Source organism: Oncorhynchus nerka, linkage group LG2 (genome assembly GCF_034236695.1).
Source record: "Oncorhynchus nerka isolate Pitt River linkage group LG2, Oner_Uvic_2.0, whole genome shotgun sequence".
NCBI lineage: Eukaryota > Metazoa > Chordata > Actinopteri > Salmoniformes > Salmonidae > Oncorhynchus > Oncorhynchus nerka.
In genome coordinates this window covers 36,590,050-36,613,861 of record NC_088397.1, presented here as the reverse complement: position 1 = coordinate 36,613,861, position 23,812 = coordinate 36,590,050, and the positions used below count along the sequence as shown (strand labels likewise).

Below are 23,812 nucleotides of genomic sequence, written 5' to 3'. Positions count from 1 at the left end.
TTGGGCCTCTATAACTATATCTATTGTTTTTATTTTTTTGTTGTTGTGTGATTTGGACTAATCCCCTCTACAACACGGAACTCCACTAATCTACTGACGGAACGCAAGAGGTGGCTAACAACAGACCTCCATCCTATGCTAGCTTGCTACCGATGTCCTGGCTAGCTGTCTAAATCGCCGTGACCCCAAACCAACCTCTCCACTCCCTGGACCCTTTTGATCACTCGACTAAGGATGCCTCTCCTTAATGTCAATATGTCTTGTCCATTGCTGTTCTGGTTAGTGTTTATTGGCTTATTTCACTGTAGAGCCTCTAGTCCTGCTCACTATACCTTATCCAACTTATTAGTTCCACCACCCACACATGCAATGACATCTCCTGGTTTCAATGATGTTTCTAGAGACAATATCTCTCTCTTCATCACTCAATACCTAGGTTTACCTCCACTGTACTCACATCCTACCATACCTTTGTCTGTACATTATACCTTGATGCTATTTTATCGCCCCCAGAAACCTCCTTTTACTCTCTGTTCCAGACGTTCTAGACGACCAATTCTTATTGCTTTTGGCCGTACCCTTATTCTTCTCCTCCTATGTTCCTCTGGCGATGTAGAGGTGAATCCAGGCCCTGCAGTGCCTAGCTCCACTCCTATTCCCCAGGCGCTCTCTTTTGATGACTTCTGTAACCGTAATAGCCTTGGTTTCATGCATGTTAACATTAGAAGCCTCCTCCCTAAGTTTGTTCTTTTCACTGCTTTAGCACACTCTGCCAACCCGGATGTTCTAGCTGTGTCTGAATCCTGGCTTAGGAAGACCACCAAAAATTCAGAAATTTTAATTCCAAACTACAACATTTTCAGACAAGATAGAACTGCTAAAGGGGGCGGTGTTGCAATCTACTGCAAAGATAGCCTGCAGAGTTCTGTCCTACTATCCAGGTCTGTACCCAAACAATTTGAACTTCTACTTTTAAAAATCCACCTCTCTAAAAACAAGTCTCTCACCGTTGCCGCCTGCTATAGACCACCCTCTGCTCCCAGCTGTGCTCTGGACACCATATGTGAACTGATTGCCCCCATCTATCTTCAGAGCTCGTGCTGCTAGGCGACCTAAACTGGAACATGCTTAACACCCCAGCCATCCTACAATCTAAACTTGATGCCCTCAATCTCACACAAATTATCAATGAACCTACCAGGTACCCCCCCAAAGCCTTAAACACGGGCACCCTCATAGATATCATCCTAACCAACTTCCCCTCTAAATACACCTCTGCTGTCTTCAACCAAGATCTCAGCGATCACTGCCTCATTGCCTGCATCCGTAATGGGTCAGCGGTCAAACGACCTCCACTCATCACTGTAAAACGCTCCCTGAAACACTTCAGCGAGCAGGCCTTTCTAATCGACCTGGCCGGGGTGTCCTGGAAGGATATTGATCTCATCCCGTCAGTAGAGGATGCCTGGATATTTTTAAAAATGCCTTCCTAACAATGTTAAATAAACATGCCCCATTCAAGAAAATTAGAACCAGGAACAGATATAGCCCTTGGTTCTCCCCAGACCTGACTGCCCTTAACCAACACAAAAACATCCTATGGCGTTCTGCATTAGCATCGAACAGCCCCGTGATATGCAGCTGTTCAGGGAAGCTAGAAACCGTTATACACAGGCAGTTAGAAAAGCCAAGGCTGGCTTTTTCAAGCAGAAATTTGCTTCCTGCAACACTAACTCTAAAAAGTTCTGGGACACTGTAAAGTCCATGGAGAATAAGAACACCTCCTCCCAGCTGCCCACTGCACTGAAGATAGGAAACACTGTCACCACTGATAAATCCACCATAATTGAGAATTTCAATAAGCATTTTTCTACGGCTGGCCATGCTTTCCACCTGGCAACTCCTACCCGGTCAACAGCACTGCACCCCCAACAGCAACTCGCCCAAGCCTTCCCCATTTCTCCTTCTCCCAAATCCATTCAGCTGAAGTTCTGAAAGAGCTGAAAAATCTGGACCCCTACAAATCAGCCGGGCTAGACAATCTGGACCCTTTCTTTCTAAAATTATCTGCCGAAATTGTTGCCACCCCTATTACTAGCCTGTTCAACCTCTCTTTCGTGTCATCTGAGATTCCCAAAGATTGGAAAGCAGCTGCGGTCATCCCCCTCTTCAAAGGGGGACACTCTTGACCCAAACTGCTACAGACCTATATCTATCCTACCATGCCTTTCTAAGGTCTTCGAAAGCCAAGTCAACAAACAGATTACCGACCATTTGAATCTCACCATACCTTCTCTGCTATGCAATCTGGTTTCAGAGCTGGTCATGGGTGCACCTCAGCCACGCTCAAGGTCCTAAACGATATCTTAACCGCCATCGATAAGAAACATTACTGTGCAGCCGTATTCATTGATCTGGCCAAGGCTTTCGACTCTGTCAACCACCACATCCTTATCGGCAGACTCGACAGCCTTGGTTTCTCAAATGATTGCCTCGCCTGGTTCACCAACTACTTCTCTGATAGAGTTCAGTGTGTCAAATCGGAGGGTCTGCTGTCCGGACCTCTGGCAGTCTCTATGGGGGTGCCACAGGGTTCAATTCTTGGACCGACTCTCTTCTCTGTATACATCAATGAGGTCGCTCTTGCTGCTGGTGAGTCTCTGATCCACCTCTACGCAGACGACACCATTCTGTATACTTCCGGCCCTTCTTTGGACACTGTGTTAACAACCCTCCAGGCAAGCTTCAATGCCATACAACTCTCCTTCCGTGGCCTCCAATTGCTCTTAAATACAAGTAAAACTAAATGCATGCTCTTCAACCGATCGCTACCTGCACCTACCCGCCTGTCCAACATCACTACTCTGGACGGCTCTGACTTAGAATACGTGGACAACTACAAATACTTAGGTGTCTGGTTAGACTGTAAACTCTCCTTCCAGACCCATATCAAACATCTCCAATCCAAAGTTAAATCTAGAATTGGCTTCCTATTTCGCAACAAAGCATCCTTCACTCATGCTGCCAAACATACCCTTGTAAAATTGACCATCCTACCAATCCTCGACTTTGGCGATGTCATTTACAAAATAGCCTCCAATACCCTACTCAACAAATTGGATGCAGTCTATCACAGTGCTATCCGTTTTGTCACCAAAGCCCCATATACTACCCACCATTGCGACCTGTACGCTCTCGTTGGCTGGCCCTCGCTTCATACTCGTCGCCAAACCCACTGGCTCCATGTCATCTACAAGACCCTGCTAGGTAAAGTCCCCCTTATCTCAGCTCGCTGGTCACCATAGCATCTCCCACCTGTAGCACACGCTCCAGCAGGTATATCTCTAGTCACCCCCAAAACCAATTCTTTCTTTGGCCGCTCTCCTTCCAGTTCTCTGCTGCCAATGACTGGAACGAACTACAAAATCTCTTAAATTGGAAACACTTATCTCCCTCACTAGCTTTAAGCACCAACTGTCAGAGCATCTTACAGATTACTGCACCTGTACATAGCCCACCTATAATTTAGCCCAAACAACTACCTCTTTCCCAACTGTATTTAATTAATTTATTTATTTTGCTCCTTTGCACCCCATTATTTTTATTTCTACTTTGCACATTCTTCCATTGCAATACTACCATTCCAGTGTTTTACTTGCTATATTGTATTTACTTTGCCACCATGGCCTTTTTTGCCTTTACCTCCCTTCTCACCTAATTTGCTCACATTGTATATAGACTTGTTTTTTTTTTTTTTTTTTTTTTTTTTTTTTTTTGTACTTATTGACTGTATGTTTGTTTTACTCCATGTGTAACTCTGTGTCGTTGTATGTGTCGAACTGCTTTGCTTTATCTTGGCCAGGTCGCAATTGTAAATGAGAACTTGTTCTCAACTTGCTTACCTGGTTAAATAAAGGTGAAATAAATAAAAATAAAACATGATTTTGGGGCTCCCGAGTGGCGCAGCGGACACTGCAGCTCAGTGCTTGAGGCGTCAGACACCATGGTTCAAATCCAGGCTGCATCACAACTGGTCGTGATTGGGAGTCCCATAAGGCGGCACACAATTGGCCCAGCGTCATCAGTCATTGTAAATAAGAATTTGTTCTTAACGAACTTGCCTAGTTAAATAAAGGTTACATTTAAATAAATAAAAAGTGTTTTATGACAAACCATTTTATACAAATCCGTCAAGGCACCAACTTTGAGAAGGTTTTAAAACAAAGGTTTCAAACCAATTCATGAATGTAATTGAATCTAGGTATGTCTTGCCTTTAATGTAATAACATGAAAACAAATTGTCTGAATATTATACAAGGACTTATCAACAGCTCTAATAACTTGCCCCTACAGGAAATCTTCACTGGCAATTCTAGAATATACTATATAGAATATACTATAGAATATACTATATATTTATCACCGATAAATCCACGATTATCGAAAGCTTCAATAAGCACTTCTCAACGGCTGGCCATGCCTTCCGCCTGGCTACTCCAACCTCGGCCAACAGCTCCGCCCCCCCCGCAGCTCCTCGCCCAAGCCTCTCCAGGTTCTCCTTTACCCAAATCCAGATAGCAGATGTTCTGAAAGAGCTGCAAAACCTAGACCCGTACAAATCAGCTGGGCTTGACAATCTGGACCCTCTATTTCTGAAACTATCTGCCGCCATTGTCGCAACCCCTATTACCAGCCTGTTCAACCTCTCTTTCATATCGTCTGAGATCCCCAAGGATTGGAAAGCTGCCGCAGTCATCCCCCTCTTCAAAGGCGGAGACACCCTGGACCCAAACTGCTATAGACCTATATCCATCCTGCCCTGCCTATCTAAGGTCTTCGAAAGCCAAGTCAACAAACAGGTCACTGACCATCTCGAATCCCACCGTACCTTCTCCGCTGTGCAATCTGGTTTCCGAGCCGGTCACGGGTGCACCTCAGCCACGCTCAAGGTACTAAACTATATCATAACCGCCATCGATAAAAGACAGTACTGTGCAGCCGTCTTCATCGACCTCGCCAAGGCTTTCGACTCTGTCAATCACCATATTCTTATCGGCAGACTCAATAGCCTCGGTTTCTCGGATGACTGCCTTGCCTGGTTCACCAATTACTTTGCAGACAGAGTTCAGTGTGTCAAATCGGAGGGCATGCTGTCCGGTCCTCTGGCAGTCTCTATGGGGGTGCCACAGGGTTCAATTCTCGGGCCGACTCTTTTCTCTGTATATATCAATGATGTTGCTCTTGCTGCGGGCGATTCCCTGATCCACCTCTACGCAGACGACACCATTCTATATACTTTCGGCCCGTCATTGGACATTGTGCTATCTAACCTCCAAACGAGCTTCAATGCCATACAGCACTCCTTCCGTGGCCTCCAACTGCTCTTAAACGCGAGTAAAACCAAATGCATGCTTTTCAACCGATCGCTGCCTGCACCCGCATGCCCGACTAGCATCACCACCCTGGATGGTTCCGACCTTGAATATGTGGACATCTATAAGTACCTAGGTGTCTGGCTAGACTGCAAACTCTCCTTCCAGACTCACATCAAACATCTCCAATCGAAAATCAAATCAAGAGTCGGCTTTCTATTCCGCAACAAAGCCTCCTTCACTCACGCCGCCAAGCTTACCCTAGTAAAACTGACTATCCTACCGATCCTCGATTTCGGCGATGTCATCTACAAAATGGCTTCCAACACTCTACTCAGCAAACTGGATGCAGTCTATCATAGTGCCATCCGTTTTGTCACCAAAGCACCTTATACCACCCACCACTGCGACTTGTATGCTCTAGTCGGCTGGCCCTCGCTACATATTCGTCGCCAGACCCACTGGCTCCAGGTCATCTACAAGTCCATGCTAGGTAAAGCTCCGCCTTATCTCAGTTCACTGGTCACGATGGCAACACCCATCCGTAGCACACGCTCCAGCAGGTGTATCTCACTGATCATCCCTAAAGCCAACACCTCATTTGGCCGCCTTTCGTTCCAGTACTCTGCTGCCTGTGACTGGAACGAACTGCAAAAATCGCTGAAGTTGGAGACTTATCTCCCTCACCAACTTCAAACATCAGCTATCCGAGCAGCTAACCGATCGCTGCAGCTGTACATAGTCTATTGGTAAATAGCCCACCCATTTTCACCTACCTCATTCCCATACTGTTTTTATACTGTTTTTATTTGATTTATTTATTTACTTTTCTGCTCTTTTGCACACCAATATCTCTACCTGTACATGACCATCTGATCATTTATCACCCCAGTGTTAATCTGCAAAATTGTATTATTCGCCTACCTCCTCATGCCTTTTGCACACATTGTATATAGACTGCCCATTTTTTTTCATTATGACATCATGGATGGGCAGTCTTTGTATCCATAGTGGAGTGAATTCAGGGGGTAGCCCTGAGCTGAACTCAATTCTGGATCCAGGATTGGGGTACAATCCTGATGGGGTACAATAGTTGAACTAAGCTCATGGGGCATGTGTTATATTCTTCAATAATCAATGGCTATAAATAAATAATTTAAAAGTCAAAAATTGAATATACATTTGCAGATTTCCCTTTTAACACCAAACATCAGTTCAACATCTGAAGTTTGTGCCTCCGTTTTTAAGACAGTACTTACTAGTGTTAATCAGGTCCCGGTTTCTCAAAACCACCTTATGGCTAAGTTCATCATTAGAACCATTGGATAACTTGAGATGCGTTTGGGAAACCGGGCCCAGTTATCCAGTTTCCTCCTCTTCCTTTTTCGATGTAACAGTCATCTCTGAAAGAGGAGGCTCTTTCACTCCAAAAACGAAATCCTCCTCTCCTTTTACAGTAACATCCTCCTTCTCTTTTACAGTAACATCCTCTTCTTATTTACAGTAACAACATCTTCTTTCACTCCGAACGCGTCTTTAACTGTAACGTCGTTCTCTTCTTCTTTCACTGTAACAGCCTCACCCTCTACTTCTTGTTTTACTGTGACATCCTACTCTTCCTTCGTCCAGCAGACCTTTTCTTCTTTAGCAGGAGAGTAGCTTTGTGACCGAAGGGTCGGGGATGTTAGCTAACTAGGCTAATGCTAACTTAACCAGCCCACTGGCTGACTAATAACAACAACACCGTAGATATTAAATGAAATCGGATAACCAACTAGACGACAGAAGTGGGTTTAAAACACAGTGTCTAATATACACTAAAGCGTCTAAAGAGCTTTATTGGTTCGGCTATTTTGTCTAGCAAGCTACGGAAGAGGCGTTCCGTCCACTAGATTATACGTCACACTAGCAGCATTGCCTTAAAGTCGCAGACTTCAAGGTCTCAGAGCAAGTGACGTCACCGACGTCTGGCTGCTGGCTGGAGTGGGTAACGCAGGTGAGTATAACGTATATTTCATTTTCAGGCAAGTTAAAGTGTTGGAAGTGTAACAGTATAACTTTAGACCGTCCCCTCGCCCATACCCGGGCGCGAACCAGGGACCCTCTGCACACATCAACAACAGTCACCCACCGCTCCACAAAAGCCTCCGCCCTTGCAGAACTACTTCAAGGTCTCAGAGCAAGTGACGTCACCGATTGAAACGCTATTTAGCGCGCACCACAGCTAATTAGGCTAGCCGTTTCACATCCGTTACAGAAGCATGAGTTTTTACTCCTCAGTGAAACAACAGCATTTCCTTAAAGTCCCACATGATGTGTTGTTACACCATGTAGGAGCAGTATAGACCTAGTCTGTTCATTATATGCATCTACATAATGTATTGTTACACCATGTAGGAGCAGTATAGACCTACAATATCTAGCTACTTATTTAGATTTAGTATGACAGAATGAAACTGCCTTAAATGTTCTGTAGTAAACGTTTTTTATTCGCACTAATCAATCAACACATTCCTGTCTTTGTATGTCTCAATGTAATAGTATTATTTCATCATAAATCCATTTAAAATAATCTTTGTCTGAAAATAAAATATGATCCTCAACTGCGTTTTCCCTCCAGTCAGCAGACCGCGATGTGCTTTTTTTTTTTTTATATATATTTTTTATATATATATATATATTTTTTATTAACAACAAATCAATACATAAAGCACATGAGGGAACACAAGCATACATAGATTACAAACAATGGACAATCGAGCTAGGGGGTACAATTTCACATTTACACAAGGACCTTAAGGGACATGCATATACTTACAATTCTAACAGCTTTGTGCTTCTTTCAGGCGATGCTGCCAGCGTGACGTCTAATATAGTGGACGGTTCTTCAGAATCAGCTCGTCAACCACCTCCGTAGCTTGCTAGCCAACATAGCCGACAGAATCGAGCTATTTATATGCTTTCGGTGTATATTAGCTGCTGTTTTTAAAACCAGTTTCTGTCGTCTATTAAGTTATTCCATTCACTTTCATATTTACGTTGTTGTTGGTCAGCTAGCGGGCTGGTTAAGTTAGCATTAGCCTAGCTAGCTAACATCTCTGACCATGAGGTCACTAAGCTACTCTCCTGCTAAAGAAGAGGCAGTCTGCTGGACGGAGAAAGAAAATCTCGTGAAAGAGGAGGAGGAAGAGGAGGATGTTACAATACAAAAACAAGTAGAGGTTGAGGCTGTTACCATGAAAGAAGAAGAGAAAGACATTACAGTGAAAGAACAGGAGGATGTTACAATAAAACAAGAAGTAGAGGGTGAGGCTGATACAGTGAAAGAAGAGGAAGACTCGTTCAGAGTGAAAGAGGAGGATGTTACTGTAAAAGAAGAAGAGAGAGACATTACCGTGAAAGAAGAGGAAGACGCGTTCAGAGTGAAAGAGGGGGGTGTTACAGTAAAAGAAGAGGAGGAAGAGAAAGAGGAGGATTATGTTTTTGGAGTGAAAGAGGAGGAGGGAGAGATGACTGTCACATCGAAAAAGGAGGAGGACAATGGATATCTGGGGCCGGTTTCCCAAAGGCAACATAAGGCGTCCAATGGTTCTAACGATGAACTTAGCCATAAGATACTTTTAGGAAACCTAGCCCTGATTAACACTAGTAAGTACTGTCTTAAAAACAGAGGCACAAACTCTGCAGTTGTTGAACTGATGTGTGGTGTTAAAGGGGAAATCTGCAATTGCCACATCCATATTTGGACTTTTCAATTATTTATTTATAGCCATTGATTGTTGAAGAATATAACACATGCCTCATGAGCTTAGTTCAAATGTTGTACCCATCAGAACCCCAAATAACCTTTTTTTACTCCAATGTTTAGAAACAATGTAAATCAACACTGTATATCCTCAACATGGTTAAAACTATAATGTTGGTATCATGGATGGTCAGTCCTTGCATCCATAGGTCTGTCTATGAATTTGAGAGTAGTTATATTTCTCCAGCCCCCAAGAGGAGCAGCGTTCTAAGGCACTGCATCACAGTGCTTGAGGCGTCACTACAGACACCCTGGTTCGAATCCGGGCTGTATCACAACCGGCTGTGGTTTGGAGTCCCATAGGGCGGCGCACAATTGGCCCAGCATCGTCCGGGCTTGGCCGGTGTAGGCCGTCATTGTAAATAAGAATTTGTTCTTAACTGACTTGCCAAGTTAAATAACATCTTATTACCAAAACAGTGGCGGAATGGCAGCTTTGTTATTGTTTCAACTGCAAATTTGTTAATTGATGTGTGGCTTTTTTAAAGGGGCAACTTACTTTTTAAAAAGTAACAAAATGCTAACCCTGAGACTTGGTTTGGTAAACAGCTGAGGGATGGGTTCTGGAGAAATGTAACTACTCAAATTCATAGAGAACGCTATTGTAGCAACCGTAACCCAAAACCTAGCGACCTCGTCAAGAAGTTCAAACATCTTGGCGTAACAGTTATAAGGTGTTGGCTTGACAGTCGCTGGACCCAGGTTTGAGTTTGGCTCAGGGCTACCCCCTGTATTCACTACACTATGAATACGACTGGCCATCCATGAGGTCATAATGATAGTTTTGACCAGATTGAGAGGCTATACAGTGTTTGTTTACAAACAGTGGCGTTATACGAGCTTATGTTTTGGTTTCTGGTGGAGTAATACAGTTGAAACATTTGTGGCATCTATAAGTAATATTCTTCAAGTATCAATGGTTATATAGTCAAATCAAATGTATTTATATAGCCCTTCTTACATCAGCTGATATCTCAAAGTGCTGTACAGAAACCCAGCCTAAAACCCCAAACAGCAAGCAATGCAGGTGTAGAAGCATATCACCAGTTCGACATTTACAATTAATTCACTCCCTTTCCTCAGATCATATTAGTGTGTTCAGATGTTTTCATGAGAAGAATTTCAGGATGTCTCAATGTCTGACAGACATCGCTGTAGCTTTGTACCTCTACAGCTTCAAACACATTTTTATGGGAGTTTTGTATTATGCTAATTAGATTTCAGTGGAGGTACAGACATCAACTCTAGGGGGTTAACCTGTCACCGCCACTTCATCTACACTGATTGGACTGGATTTAACAAGTGACCTCAATAAGGATCATATCTTTAACCTGGATTCACCTGGTCAGTCTGTCATGGAGAGAGAAGATGTTCCTAATGTTTTGTACACTCAGCCTATAAAGTATTTTATTTCTGTAAGTTCACATGTGGAACTGCATTTATATGTGTTTTTGTTTCCAATCATTTAGAAATGTGATCCCAATGTCCCACATTGTCCTCTTTATTAACATGGCGGAATGGCAGCTTTGTTATTGTTTCAACTGCAGATTTGTTAATTGATGTGTGGCTAAGACTCATAGACATTATAGCCTTAGTTTAAAACTAAAATGGACCAATCCTGGATCCCCCTTATTATCAGCCACTGAAATAGGAGAGTCTTTGCCCCCTCTGTTTGTCTACTCAACCCAGAGTGAAACCAAAACACCCCATGCAGCCCATGGCAACCTGATGACTCAGAGTCACGTCATAAACAAGTACAACGGCCACCATTCAACAGTCTAGATTTACCAGGTTATTACTTCTAAATTAATTGTTCACCATCTGGGACCATTCAACAGCCTAGATTTACCAGGATATTACTTCTAAATAAACTGTTGACCATCTGGGGCCATTCAACAGCCTAACCAAAAACACTTTTTGGGGTTCTCAAAATGCTTACAATTGTTGTTTTGATTATTGCTTGAACAGTCGCTAAGATAATATTTGGTTGTGATTAGTTGCAAAATACCCGTTTTGGATGCAGCACTTGAATGCTAATGCTCATTGACAAGCTGGTAGTAAAGCTAGCCACAGAGCATTTTACTGGTTGAAGTGTTTTTTAAGTATAAAGCAGTTGATTTGAGACGATTGCAAACATTTTTGCTCCATGCAGATTTACTACATCCTTAACAAACGGTTTCTGTATTAGCAGGGATGAGTTTCTGCAACCAAATTGCGTGCACATCGCCCTCGTGCAACAATTTGAGCAAAAACAGAAAGGGGACTACATTCTAACCTGGAGTCATCAATGTTACTACTGAAGTGAAAAAAATAAGACTAAATATTACTGTTGTGTCATGTTAAGACAATTGTCAAATAAGTTTGTAAAAGCATTTAAACATTCATTACAGACGTAAATGGTTGTACAACGTCATGGGAAGCACCTTTTAGCTCAAAATAAAGAGTGGATTTCTGCTGTTGTGGGCCTTTAACCATCCGTCTGACTTTGTTGTTCACACAGGAGAGAGAGGTGACTATTGTGGATCCTCTGGGGAGACTCAGCTACATCACGATGCTGACGAGGCAGAGAAGAGTCTCTCCACATCAGAACACCTCAAGAAACACCAACGGAAACCCACAGGGAAGAATTCTCACTACTGCTCTGACTGTGGGAAGAGTTACTCAAGATTAGATTCACTAAAAGTACACCAGAGAATTCACACAGGCGATACAGCTCACTGCTCTGACTGTGGGAAGAGATTCACCACTATAGCAAACCTTAAAATACATCAGAGAATCCATACAGGAGAGAAACCTTATAGCTGTGATCAATGTGGGAAGAGTTTTACTCACTCAAGCTGCCTGAAGGTACATCAGAGAACACACACTGGAGAGAAACCTTATAGCTGTGATCAATGTGTGAAGAGATTTGTCACATCTAGTAGTCTGACTATACACCAGAGAACACATACAGGAGAGAAACCTTTTGGTTGTGATCAATGTGGGAAGAGATTTGTTTCATCTAGCCGCCTGACTATACACCAGAGAACACACACAGGGGAGAAACCGTTTAGTTGCTCTGACTGTGGGAAGAACTTTTCAAAATTATATACATTACAATTACACCAGAGAATTCACACTGGAGAGAAACTTTATAGCTGTAATCAATGTAGGAAGAGTTTTAATCGCTCAAGCTTGCTGAAGGTACATCAGAGAACACACACTGGAGAGAAATCTTTTATAGCTGTGATCAATGTGGGAGGAGATTTGTTACACATAGCAGTCTGACTAGACACCAGAGAAACAAATCTTATAGCTGTGATCAATGTGGGAATAGATACTCTGGTTAAATATCTCTGATTAAACATCAGAAAATATACAAGAAGGAGTTGTTTCATGATATCAATAAAATGTCACAATGTAGAATGTTTTAACATTGTAGTTGGAGTATTTGAATGATGTCACAGTGTAGAATCCTAAATGTTTACCCCCTGTTCTATTGATTTCAGCATGATATGAATATTAGCCTCATCAGGGAAAAAATCCAGGGTTCTGTTACACTTACGATGTTGGAGACCCACATGAATCAAAATGAAACACTTCAAAATGTTTTCTACAAATTGTACTCTAACCAGTGATGTACACATTATTCCCAGATTCCATGTGGGAATGACAAATAAGTGTTCAAATCAAACTTTATTTGTCACATGCGCAGAATACAACAAGTGTAGACTTTACTGTGAAATGCTTACTTACAAGCCCTTAAACCAACAGTGCCATTCAAGAAGACAATATTTACCAAGTAGACTAAAATAGAAAGTAACACAATGAGAAAAACAATAACGAGGCTATATACAGGGGGCACCGGTACAGAGTCAGTGTGGAGGCTATATACAGGGGGCACCGGTACCAAGTCAATGTGGAGGCTATATACAGGGGGCACCGGTACCGAGTCAGTGTGCGAGGGAACAGGCTAGTTGAGGTAATCTACATGTAGGTGGGGGCAAAGTGACTATGCATAGGTAACAAACAACGAGTAGCAGCAGTGTACAAAAGGGGTGGTCAATGTAAATTGTCCTGTGGCGATTTTATGAATTGTTCAGCAGTCTTATGGCTTGGGGTAGAAGCTGTTGAGGGGCCTTTTGGTCCTAGACTTGGTGCTCCGGTACCACTTGCCGTGCGGTAGCAGAGACAACAGTCTATAACTTGGGTGACTGGAGTCTCTGACAATTTTATGGGCTTTCCTCTGACACAACCTATTACATAGGTCCTGGATGGCAGGAAGCTTGGCCGCAGTGATATAGTGGGCCGTTCAAACTACCCTCTAAAACGCCTTACGGTCAGATGCCGAGCAGTTGCCATACCAGGCAGTGATGCAACCTCAGGATGCTCTCGATGGTGCAGCTGAAGATCCTTTTGAGGATCTCGTGGCCCATGCCAAATATTTTCAGTCTCATGAGGGGGAAAATGTTTTGTCGTGCCCTCTTCACAACTGTCTTGGTATGTTTGGGCCATTCTAGTTTTTTGGTGATGTGGAACTTGAAACTCTCAACTACGTTTCCCCTCCAGTCAGCAGACGCAATGTGTGTCTTTCAGGCGATGCTGCCAGCGTGACGTATAATCTAGTGGACGGTTCTTCAGAAATAGCTCGTCAACCACCTCCGTAGCTTGCTAGCGAACATAGCCGAAATATTCAAGCTATTTATACGCTTTCGGTGTATATTAGCTACTGTGTTTTAGACACACTTCTATCGTATCTACTCGTTAACCTATTTAATTTATTATTACGTTATTTTGTATTAGTCAGATATAGTAGCTGACTGGTTAAGTTAGCACTAGCCTAGTCGCTAATGATAGCTAGCTAGCTAACATCCCAGAACATGAGCTCCCTAAACTACTCTCCTGCTAAAGAAGAGGAGGTCTGCTGTACGGAGAAAGAAGCTCTGGGGCTGAACATTGTCGTGAAATAGGAGAAGGAAGAGGAGGATGTCACAGTAAAACAAGTAGAGGATGAGGTTGTTACAGTGAAAGAAGAGGATGTCGTTTTTGGTGTGAAAGAAGAGGTTGGAGATCTGTTTAACCCCAGTAAGTACCGTCTCTGCAGTCGTTGAACCAATATGCCGGTAAAGGGCTTCTACACTTTAACAAGATGTTTATCTTTCATTTGCTGTATTGGACTTGTTAATGTGTGAAAGTTACATATTTCAAAAAAATATTTTTGAAATTCACGCGCTGCCTTTTCAGCGGAATGTTGTCGAGGGGTTCCGCTAGCAGAACGCCTGCCCTAGAAAGGTTAAAGTGGTGGACTGTACCATCCCCACGGCCTCTGCAATGGATCAGTCCACTCAGACAGGAGCCTCCCAATGGATCAGTCCATTTAGACAGGAGCCTCCCAATGGATCAGTCCATTTAAACAGGTGCCAATCAGACAGGTGCCTATCAGACAGGAGCCAGTGTCTTGTGCACCTTTATTTTTTGATACATTGAGAATCTCAGTCGACCAACAGCCAGGTTGGTTCCATTAGGCCCTATGACTTCCCAGGGGATTTACTGGCTGCATTCGCTAGTTCCATCGGGCCCTAGGGGTCTGAATACTTTCTGAAGGCTCTGTAGGTAAATGTGGATTAAGTCAAGGGGTCTGAATACTTAACATGTCAAATGGCCATCCCCAAGCCAAGCTGGGTAACGTGTCAAATGGCCATCCCCAAGCCAAATCAAATCCAAATCAAATCAAATGTATTTATATATTTATATGTACTGAATGCAGCCCAGTCGATGCTGCCAGTGTGACGTATAATCAAGTGGACAGGACGCTCCTTCAACTAGACAACATTGTTTGAATGTTAAATGACGAGACTGTCACGTTCTGACCTTAGTTCCTTTGTTTTGTCTTTTGTTTTAGTATGGTCAGGGTGTGAGTTGGGTGGGTTGTCTATGTTAGTTTTTCTATTTTCTATGATTTTCTATTTCTGTGTTTGGCCTGATATGGTTCTCAATCAGAGGCAGCTGTCAATCGTTGTCCCTGATTGAGAACCATATTTAGGTAGCCTGTTTTCCTTTGTGTTTTGTGGGTTGTTATTTTCAGTCTTTGTGTGTCTGCACCAGATAGAACTGTTTCGGTTGTCACTTTGTGGTTTTCTATTTTTGAAGTGTTCAGTTTCTTATTGAAAAGATGAACACTAACCACGCTGCGCTTTGGTCCTCTCTTTCTCCCGACGACAGCCATTACAGAGACAGAGGCATTGATGTGAGTAACCAGTCTTGTTCAGTACATTACAATCTCAAGCACACCGGCAAAACACTGGAGTTGCAGTAATTAACATTTACCACCAGATAGCATCACTTACACCCATAACAAACATTGCAGAAACATTGAAGCCCTTCAGACTATATCAGTGTCTATTTGCCACACTTTTGAACACACTTCTGTCGTATCTACTAGTTACCCCATTTAATGTAATATTTACGTTGTTAGTCGGATAAATTAGCCTAGCCCTGAGCTAATGCTAACTAGCTAGCTAACATCCCCGACCATGAGTTCACTAAGCTACTCCCCTCCTGCTGAAGAAGAGGAGGTCTGCTGGACGGAAGAAGAAGCTCTTTGGCTGAACGTTGATGTGAAAGAGGAGGAGGAAGAGGATGATGTCCCAGTAAAAAAAACAAGTAGAGGGTGAGGCTGTTACAGTGAAAGAAGAAGAGAAAGACATTTCAGTGAAAGAAGAGGAAGATGCATTCAAAGTGAAAGAGGAGGAGGATGTTACAGTAAAAGAAGAGGAGGAAGTGAAAGAGGATGCCGTTTTTGGATTGAAAGAGGAGGAAGAAGAGGAGACTGAAGTTCGGATTAACACCAGTAAGTACAGTCTTAAACAGAACGTTAACAATGGATCAATGCATCCAATCTAGAGGCGAAAGAAATGCACACCTGTTTAGGAGAGGTGCTGGCTAGCGGAGTAGAACACCTGTTATCATGGCCCGGGTGTGGCCTGATATCATTGGTTAATTCTCAGATATAAGAACATACAAAAACATGAATGGATAGAATCCCATAATAGATACAATTTATATATATATACATAGTCCTACAAACATTTACAATGTATAGCAAAATCACAATAATCACAAGAATGGCTTCAGATCAACGTCTACATTGAGACCAAAACATGACATTATCTATTATTATAGAGCTCTGCTCAGCCTATAAACATGACATTATCTATTATTATGGAGCTCTGCTCAGCCTATAGACATGACATTATCTATTATTATAAAGCTCTGCTCAGCCCTTAAATATTACATCTATTATTGTAGAGCTCTGCTCAGCCTATAAACATGACATTATCTATTATTATAGAGCTCTGTTCAACCTATAGCCATGACATTATATATTATTATAGAGCTCTGCTCAGCCTATAAACATGACATTATCTATTATTATAGAGCTCTGTTCAGCCTATAGACATGACATTATCTATTATTATAGAGCTCTGCTCAGCCTATATACATGACATTATCTATTATTATAGAGCTCTGTTCAGCCTTTAAATATTACATCTATTATTATAGAGCTCTGCTCAGCCTATAAACATGACATTATCTATTATTATAGAGCTCTGCTCAGCCTATAGACATGACATTATCTATTATTATAGAGCTCTGCTCAGCCTATATACATGACATTATCTATTATTATAGAGCTCTGTTCAGCCTTTAAATATTACATCTATTATTGTAGAGCTCTGCTCAGCCTATAAACATGACATTATCTATTATTATAGAGCTCTGCTCAGCCTATAGACATGACATTATCTATCATTATAGAGCTGTGCTCAGCCTATAAACATGACATTATCTATTATTATAGAGCTCTGCTCAGCCTATATACATGACATTATCTATTATTATAGAGCTCTGCTCAGCCTTTAAATATTACATCTATTATTATAGAGCTCTGCTCAGCCTATAAACATTACACTATCTATTATTATAGACCTCTGCTCAGCCTATAAACATGACAATATCTATCATTATAGAGCTCTGCTCAGCCTACAACATGACATTATCTATCATTATAGAGCTCTGCTCAGCCTAAAACATGACAGTATCTATTATTATAGAGCTCTGCTCAGCCTACAAACATGACATTATATATTATTATAGAGCTCTGTTCCACCTATAAACATGACATTATCAATTATTATAGAGATTTGCTTAGCCTATAAACATGACATTATCTAGTATTATAGAGCTCTTATTATGACATCAAGACATTCCATGAGAAATGTTTTAATCTCACCGTCACCTAGTTTATTTTTAATTATGTAATGTCGTGAAAACTGACCTCAGGTTATTGATGGATCTAGTCTAGATTAAACCTCATAGGAAGACAATTTTATTTAATGCAGGTGTCATTCAGGTCTCTCTGTTTAACTAAATAATCAGTTTGTCTTTGGCAGGAGAGAGACCAGACTCTGACAGCGGGAAGAGTTCCTTCGAGGAAACAGACCCAGAGACGACTAACCAACACCACTGCTCCCACTGTGGAAACAGTTTTAGGTGGTTATGGGTCCTGAAAAAGCAAGAGAGAATATACACTGGAGAGAAGCCTTATCACTGTTCTCACTGTGGAAAAAGTTTTAGGTGGTTAGTGAGCCTGAAAACACATGAGAGAATACACACAGGAGAAAAGCCTTTCTAACATATTAATACACAGGAGGAGAAGACATACCACTGCTCTCATTGTGAAAATACATTTCCCAGTCAGAGGACCTGAAATCACATGAGAGAATAGAGAAGCTGTGTTCTGACTTATGTTTTTGACTGAGAATTTGTCCACGGCCAGGATTCATAGGGCCAGGGTGTCCGTTATGGACACCTGGAAAAAATCAGCAGCGGACATTTCTGAATGTTTATCCAACAGACCTGTACATCTATGAATGGATCTCTATAATGTGTAACTATTTCTGATGTATGTATTGTTAAACTGTACTATGTTAGGTATATTTATCTGTGGATTTATTTCAACAGATTTGACTGATTCTATTAGATTGCTGGGTGGGGGGGTTTATATATGCAGTGCCTTTCAGAAAGTTTTCACACCCCTTGACTTGTCCCACATTTTGTTGTGTTACAGCCTGAATTTAAAATGGATTCAATTCCCCATAATGTCAAAGTGGAATTACGTTTTTGGAAATGTTTACAAATGTAATTAAAAGCCTAATTAAGTTCAGGAGTAAAGATTTAGCTTAAAAAGTCACATAATAAGTTGCATGGACTCTCTCTGTGTGCAATAATAGTGTTTAACATGATTTCTGAATGAATACCTAATCTCTGTACCCCACATATACAATTATCAGTAAGGTCCCTCAGTCAAGCAGTGAATTTCAACCACAGATTCAACCACAAAGACCAGGGAGGTTTTCCAATGCCTCACAAAGAAGGGCACCTACTAGTAGATTGGTTAAAAAAAAGCAGACATTTAATATCCCTTTGAGCATGGTGAAGTTATTAATGACACTTTAGGTGATGTATCTATACACCCAGTCACTACAAAGATACAGGCGTCCTTCCTAACTCAGTTGCTGGAGAGGAAGGAAACCGCTCAGGGATTTCACCATGAAGCCAATGGTGACTTTAAAATAGTTACAATGTTTAAACTTCGTACCGGGCCGGCACTAGGACCGGGGAGGCTGCTGCTGCATTAGTGACTGTTAGACTTTCTTCAGCAAAGATGGCTGACAGAAATACTAGGAGAGAGGGGTACCCCTACACAGAACTGAACTGGATCAAAGTTGGCGGACAGAAATACTAGGAGAGAGGGGTACCCCAACACAGAACTGAACTGTATCAAAGATGGCGGACAGAAATACTAGGAGAGAGGGGTACCCCTACACAGAACTGAACTGGATCAAAGTTGGCGGACAGAAATACTAGGAGAGAGGGGTACCCGAACACAGAACTGAACTGTATCAAAGATGGCGGACAGAAATACTAGGAGAAAGAGGTACCCCTACACAGAACTGAACTGTATCAAATATGGCAGACAGAAATACTAGGAGAGAGGGGTACCACTACACAGACCTGAACTGAACCAGGTCTGTGTAGTGGTACGGACAGAAATACTAGAATGGAAGCAAATCTAAGGGATTTTAACATCATAACGAATCATGCAAAAACATGTATAGTTGACAGGAATGTTAATGTAGAGACAAACGATAATATATATTTTTATCATAAAGTTAATTTACGAAAATCGCAATTTAGCAAGCTAGCTGACAAGCTAATATTAACCAGCTAGCTGGGCTATTTTTATGGGTGTTGTGACATGAGTATGAAATTGTAATTCTGGTTGTTTTAGGGACTCCCGAAACAACCAGCAAACCAGGCGGTTGTTTTGTGAAACAGTGGATCTATAGAATCTACCTAGCTGAAGAATTTACTGCAAATTGAATGTACAATTTTGTAAGCTTGCCTTGCTGATAGATTAAATAACGTAGCAATCTATGTTCTTGCTTATTGTGCAGTGGATGATTAAAATCCCTGTATGCCTATGGATGTGTAGCTAGCTATCTAGCCGATCTGTGTATGGACCCAAACGTTTGGTAAACAAATTAGTTCAGAACCTAGCTATGAACCTCAGTTATCATAGCCAGTTGTATCAACTTCAAAACAGCCTGAATGACATTAATGAAGCTTTTGGACTGAGTAGAATATAATATGTTGTACCAAGGATGCAAGTCGTATATACATGTAGTTATTACCATGCATGAGATCCCCACATTGTAGCCTGTAAATTTAATATATTCACTGATCATGTACTCTACCTTGGCAAATAAAGATGCAGTTTAGGTATGAATGTCTGAGATAATTTTTCAGTCATATCCAATACCAGGAACATCAAATTCCAGTATTTGAATGACGCTGTATCTGCATGTCTGTATTACAATTATACACTTCAACAGTGTTTACCAATCTATGTAGCCAGTTCAGATGCAGGAGGGGTTCACCGACACAGCTGATATAACCTAGAGGATTTAGGGAGAAGGGGAGAGAGGGATGAAGTGAAGGAGAGAGACTGTTATTGAGAAAATAAGGTAGTTAAAGCGACAGTGTTCAACAGGCATCTGTGTGTGGCCTCACCACACTAAGTGGCTGCAGAGTACTTTATGCTGAAAAACATGAACGGACACACAAGGACAAACAATACATCGTAGTTATAGAAATAATGAAGTGTCTTACTATTCTCCATGGTTGGCCCTCTTGCCTGTTCTTTGAAGGTGGAAGGAGCCACAGTTATACACCTGAACCTGCTTACTGCACAACACAATCCATCAATCAGATTGATACATGAGTGTGTAGGTGTGGGTTATAGTGTGTCTAATTGTTTTTGCACAGACATCACACCCTTACCTAAACAGCACCTTCACATGAGAATTAGAAATCAAAGGGAGAGAAACTGTTAATTGAATAACTGCAGTTGACATAACTATGCAAATGGAAGAATACTCTTATTGCGATGTGAATGGCTCTTAAAAGAGCCTTTGGTTGTGCATAGTGTAGTCTATGGTGTTGCCAGGGAACAGAACCCTCTTTGAAGAAGTAGGAGGTGAAGATCTCCTGCACACGGATTGCCTCTCTTGCTGCGTTGTTGGACCCCATCCTTCAAACATCCTGCAGAGCAGCAGACTTCTCCTCTGGCACACCTCGGCGAGCTGAAGATCCCCTCCTGGTCCTCGAGTCCATACTCATGAAGTTACGCAGGACACAGATAACCTTCACACACCTGAACAAAAATGTGCCTCTTTGAGTCCCCAGGACTGAGAACCACGGCTCTTCATTGGGACCTCTTCATATGTAGACTGGCTTTCATAGAGCTCTTTATCTGAGGACAGAAAACCTCACAAGAAACACACTTCATTATTGCCAAATTACACCACACTGAATATTATGTTACTTTTATCTCCGTCCTCACTTCTAGGGACACAAACTCCACAAAAGTACCTGCCCTATCAAGAATAGCTTCCTCTCTCACTGACAGTTGGGGCTGCTATCCCTCCATGGCTGTTAGCTAGCTACCTACAAATGCATTTGGAGTTTGTTTGTAACAGTGCTAAATAGATAGCTAGCTAATATGAAGTTAGGTAGCTGGTGATATTTAATTCACTGAGCTATCTATCTATACAGAATGTGAAGTTGTCTAGATAGCTCATTTAGCAGCTCATTTGAGTTAGCCTGCACTGTAGGTAGTTTGCTAATAATACTTTTTTTTTTTTTTACATTTTCAAAATCTATTTACTTACTTACTTGAATAGGTTCTCCCAGCCATGTGGACAATTGAACACAGGGCAGCAAAGTTTGTCACCAGATCGTTTTAGAGGATATTACTATTAAACTATGTACCCATTTAATAACCAGACCTTCATACAAACTTGCTCTTGACGGAGTCACAACGGGCGGCCTAAGCGGCATCTAGTCCATCTGCTGACTGGACACAGTTGAGGAAAATGTACATTTTATTTTCAGATAGGGTAGGAAGCATGAGTTTTTACTCACCAGTGTAACAACACTGTGTGGTTAAAGACGTAGTAACTGAGCTGTAGTCACGATCTGGTTACCCACAAGTACAACTATTTTTTTTTGTTAAAATTGACAAAATTTAAATTACAAATTTATATTTTAAATGTTTTCTTTACTCAAGTATGACAATTGAGTACTTTTTCCGATCCCTTGCGTCATCCAGCCATTCCTCTGGGTAACCCCGCTGTCTGAAACGCTCATCCAGACATTCCTCTGGGTAACCCCGCTGTCTGAAACGCTCATCCAGACATTCCTCTGGGTAACCCCGCTGTCTGAAACACTCATTCAGACAGTAGGCTTGTTTGTCATAGTCACTCTGTGTACTACAAATCCTGTGTATGCGACTTTATTGGCTGATGGGGAGGATCTTTTTTAGGGGTGGAAGCTGTCTCCGCGTAACAGGGAATTCCTGTCCGTCTGCTTCCTGTATAGATCTGTGCTAAAGCCACACCCCTCCCTCTTAATCAAAATGTCCAGATAACTTGTTTCATGCGCATCAAAGATGAGGGTGAATTTCAGATGTTCACTGCTTGCATTGATGGAGTGGAATCGATGAAGTTTCTCTGCTGTCCACTGGAATAGAAGGAACACGTCATCAATGAAGCCTTTTTCAGAGCCTGATGAGGTGCTAGAATGTATTGTTAGGGCTGTCAATCACATTCTTCTCTAACAACCCCACATACAGATTGACATAATTAGATGCTATATTTTAAACTACAATGACCATAATGCACTGCATGTCTACTTGTCTTGTCTGTTTATTCTGTTTATTTTACACCTGCTATGTAAAAGAGACAGAAGAAGGCATGATGGTCAATGCAATCTGGAGTCCTTGGGACATCCCTACACTAAATCCTAACCTTAACCCCTACCTTAAACATTTTAAATGTTAACTTCAATGGGCTAGGGACGTCACAAAAATGTTTCTCTACCTCAAAATACATTAATGAACTACTAAAATAGTGAATTTGTCAGACAGCAGCTCTACACTTTATTGACTGACTGATCCATTCATCCTTCCATCCCTTCTCAGCCTTCCTCTCCTCTGAAGACCCAGTGATGGTGGAGCTCAGTCAGAGAACTGTTGAGGGACTGGTTATGAAGAACACTTCTACAGCCAGAGAGGTGAGAGGTCACACATGGTTTAGATGGTAAATATTTATGTCCCCTTTTTTATTATTATTTTTATTTATTTAACCAGGTAGGCCATTTGATAACAAGTTCTCATTTAGTTCTCAGTGCGACACAAACAACAACACAGAGTTACACATAAACAAACGTACAGTCAATAACACAAAATCATTATTTAAAAATCTATGTAGTGTGTGCAAATGTAGAAGAGTAGGGAGGTATGGCAATAAATAGGCCCTAGAGGCGAACATAATTACAATTTAGCATTAATACTATTTTTTTTATTTTTTTATTTCACCTTTAACCAGGTAGGCTAGTTGAGAACAAGTTCTCATTTGCAACTGCGACCTGGCCAAGATAAAGCATAGCCGTGTGAACAGACAACACAGAGTTACACATGGAGTAAACAATTAACAAGTCAGTAACACAGTAGAAAAAAAGGGGAGTCTATATACAATGTGTGCAAAAGGCATGAGGAGGTAGGCGAATAATTACAATTTTGCAGATTAACACGAGTGATAAATGATCAGATGGTGATGTACAGGTAGAGATATTGGTGTGCAAAAGAGCAGAAAAGTAAAAAATAAAAACAGTGTGGGGATGAGGTAGGTGAAAATGGGTGGGCTATTTACCAATAGACTATGTACAGCTGCAGCGATCGGTTAGCTGCTCAGATAGCTGATGTTTGAAGTTGGTGAGGGAGATGAAAGTCTCCAACTTCAGAGATTTTTGCAATTCGTTCCAGTCACAGGCATCAGAGTACTGGAACGAAAGGCGGCCAAATGAGGTGTTGGCTTTAGGGATGATCAGTGAGATACACCTGCTGGAGCGCGTGCTACGGATGGGTGTTGCCATCGGACCAGTGAACTGAGATAAGGCGGAGCTTTACCTAGCATGGACTTGTAGATGACCTGGAGCCAGTGGGTCTGGCGACGAATATGTAGTGAGGGCC

At 41.8% G+C, this 23,812-nt stretch overlaps 2 protein-coding genes, 1 long non-coding RNA gene and 1 pseudogene across 3 annotated transcripts in view; 3 read left to right on the top strand and 1 right to left on the bottom strand.

The window, feature by feature from the left end:
• Window positions 1–23,812, top strand: part of LOC115134870 (zinc finger protein 501-like) — a 252,074-nt pseudogene that overhangs the window by 92,672 nt on the left and 135,590 nt on the right.
• The window catches only part of LOC115134848 (zinc finger protein OZF-like), a 148,460-nt gene that overhangs the window by 110,641 nt on the left and 14,007 nt on the right, over window positions 1–23,812 (bottom strand). The window lies entirely within an intron of this gene.
• On the top strand, window positions 8,072–12,586 carry LOC115134881 (zinc finger and SCAN domain-containing protein 2-like). Its single transcript, XM_029669046.2, has 2 exons — window positions 8,072–9,020; window positions 11,678–12,586. Exons 1-2 carry the CDS (start codon window positions 8,477–8,479, stop codon window positions 12,442–12,444), a joined length of 1,311 nt encoding a protein of 436 aa, XP_029524906.2. The 5' UTR covers window positions 8,072–8,476; the 3' UTR covers window positions 12,445–12,586.
• LOC135572459 (uncharacterized) lies at window positions 13,801–18,378 on the top strand. The gene is made up of 3 exons (XR_010464314.1): window positions 13,801–14,241; window positions 15,379–16,006; window positions 17,610–18,378. It is a non-coding gene; the product is annotated as an uncharacterized LOC135572459 (long non-coding RNA).

What these genes read in the sequence shown, in the direction of transcription:
- LOC115134881 (XM_029669046.2), top strand. Translation starts at nt 8,477, where the DNA reads ATGAGGTCACTAAGCTACTCTCCTGCTAAAGAAGAGGCAGTCTGCTGG. An exon ending in CCTAGCCCTGATTAACACTA is followed by an intron (nt 9,021 to 11,677) that starts GTAAGTACTGTC and finishes TTGTTCACACAG; the next exon opens with GAGAGAGAGGTGACTATTGT.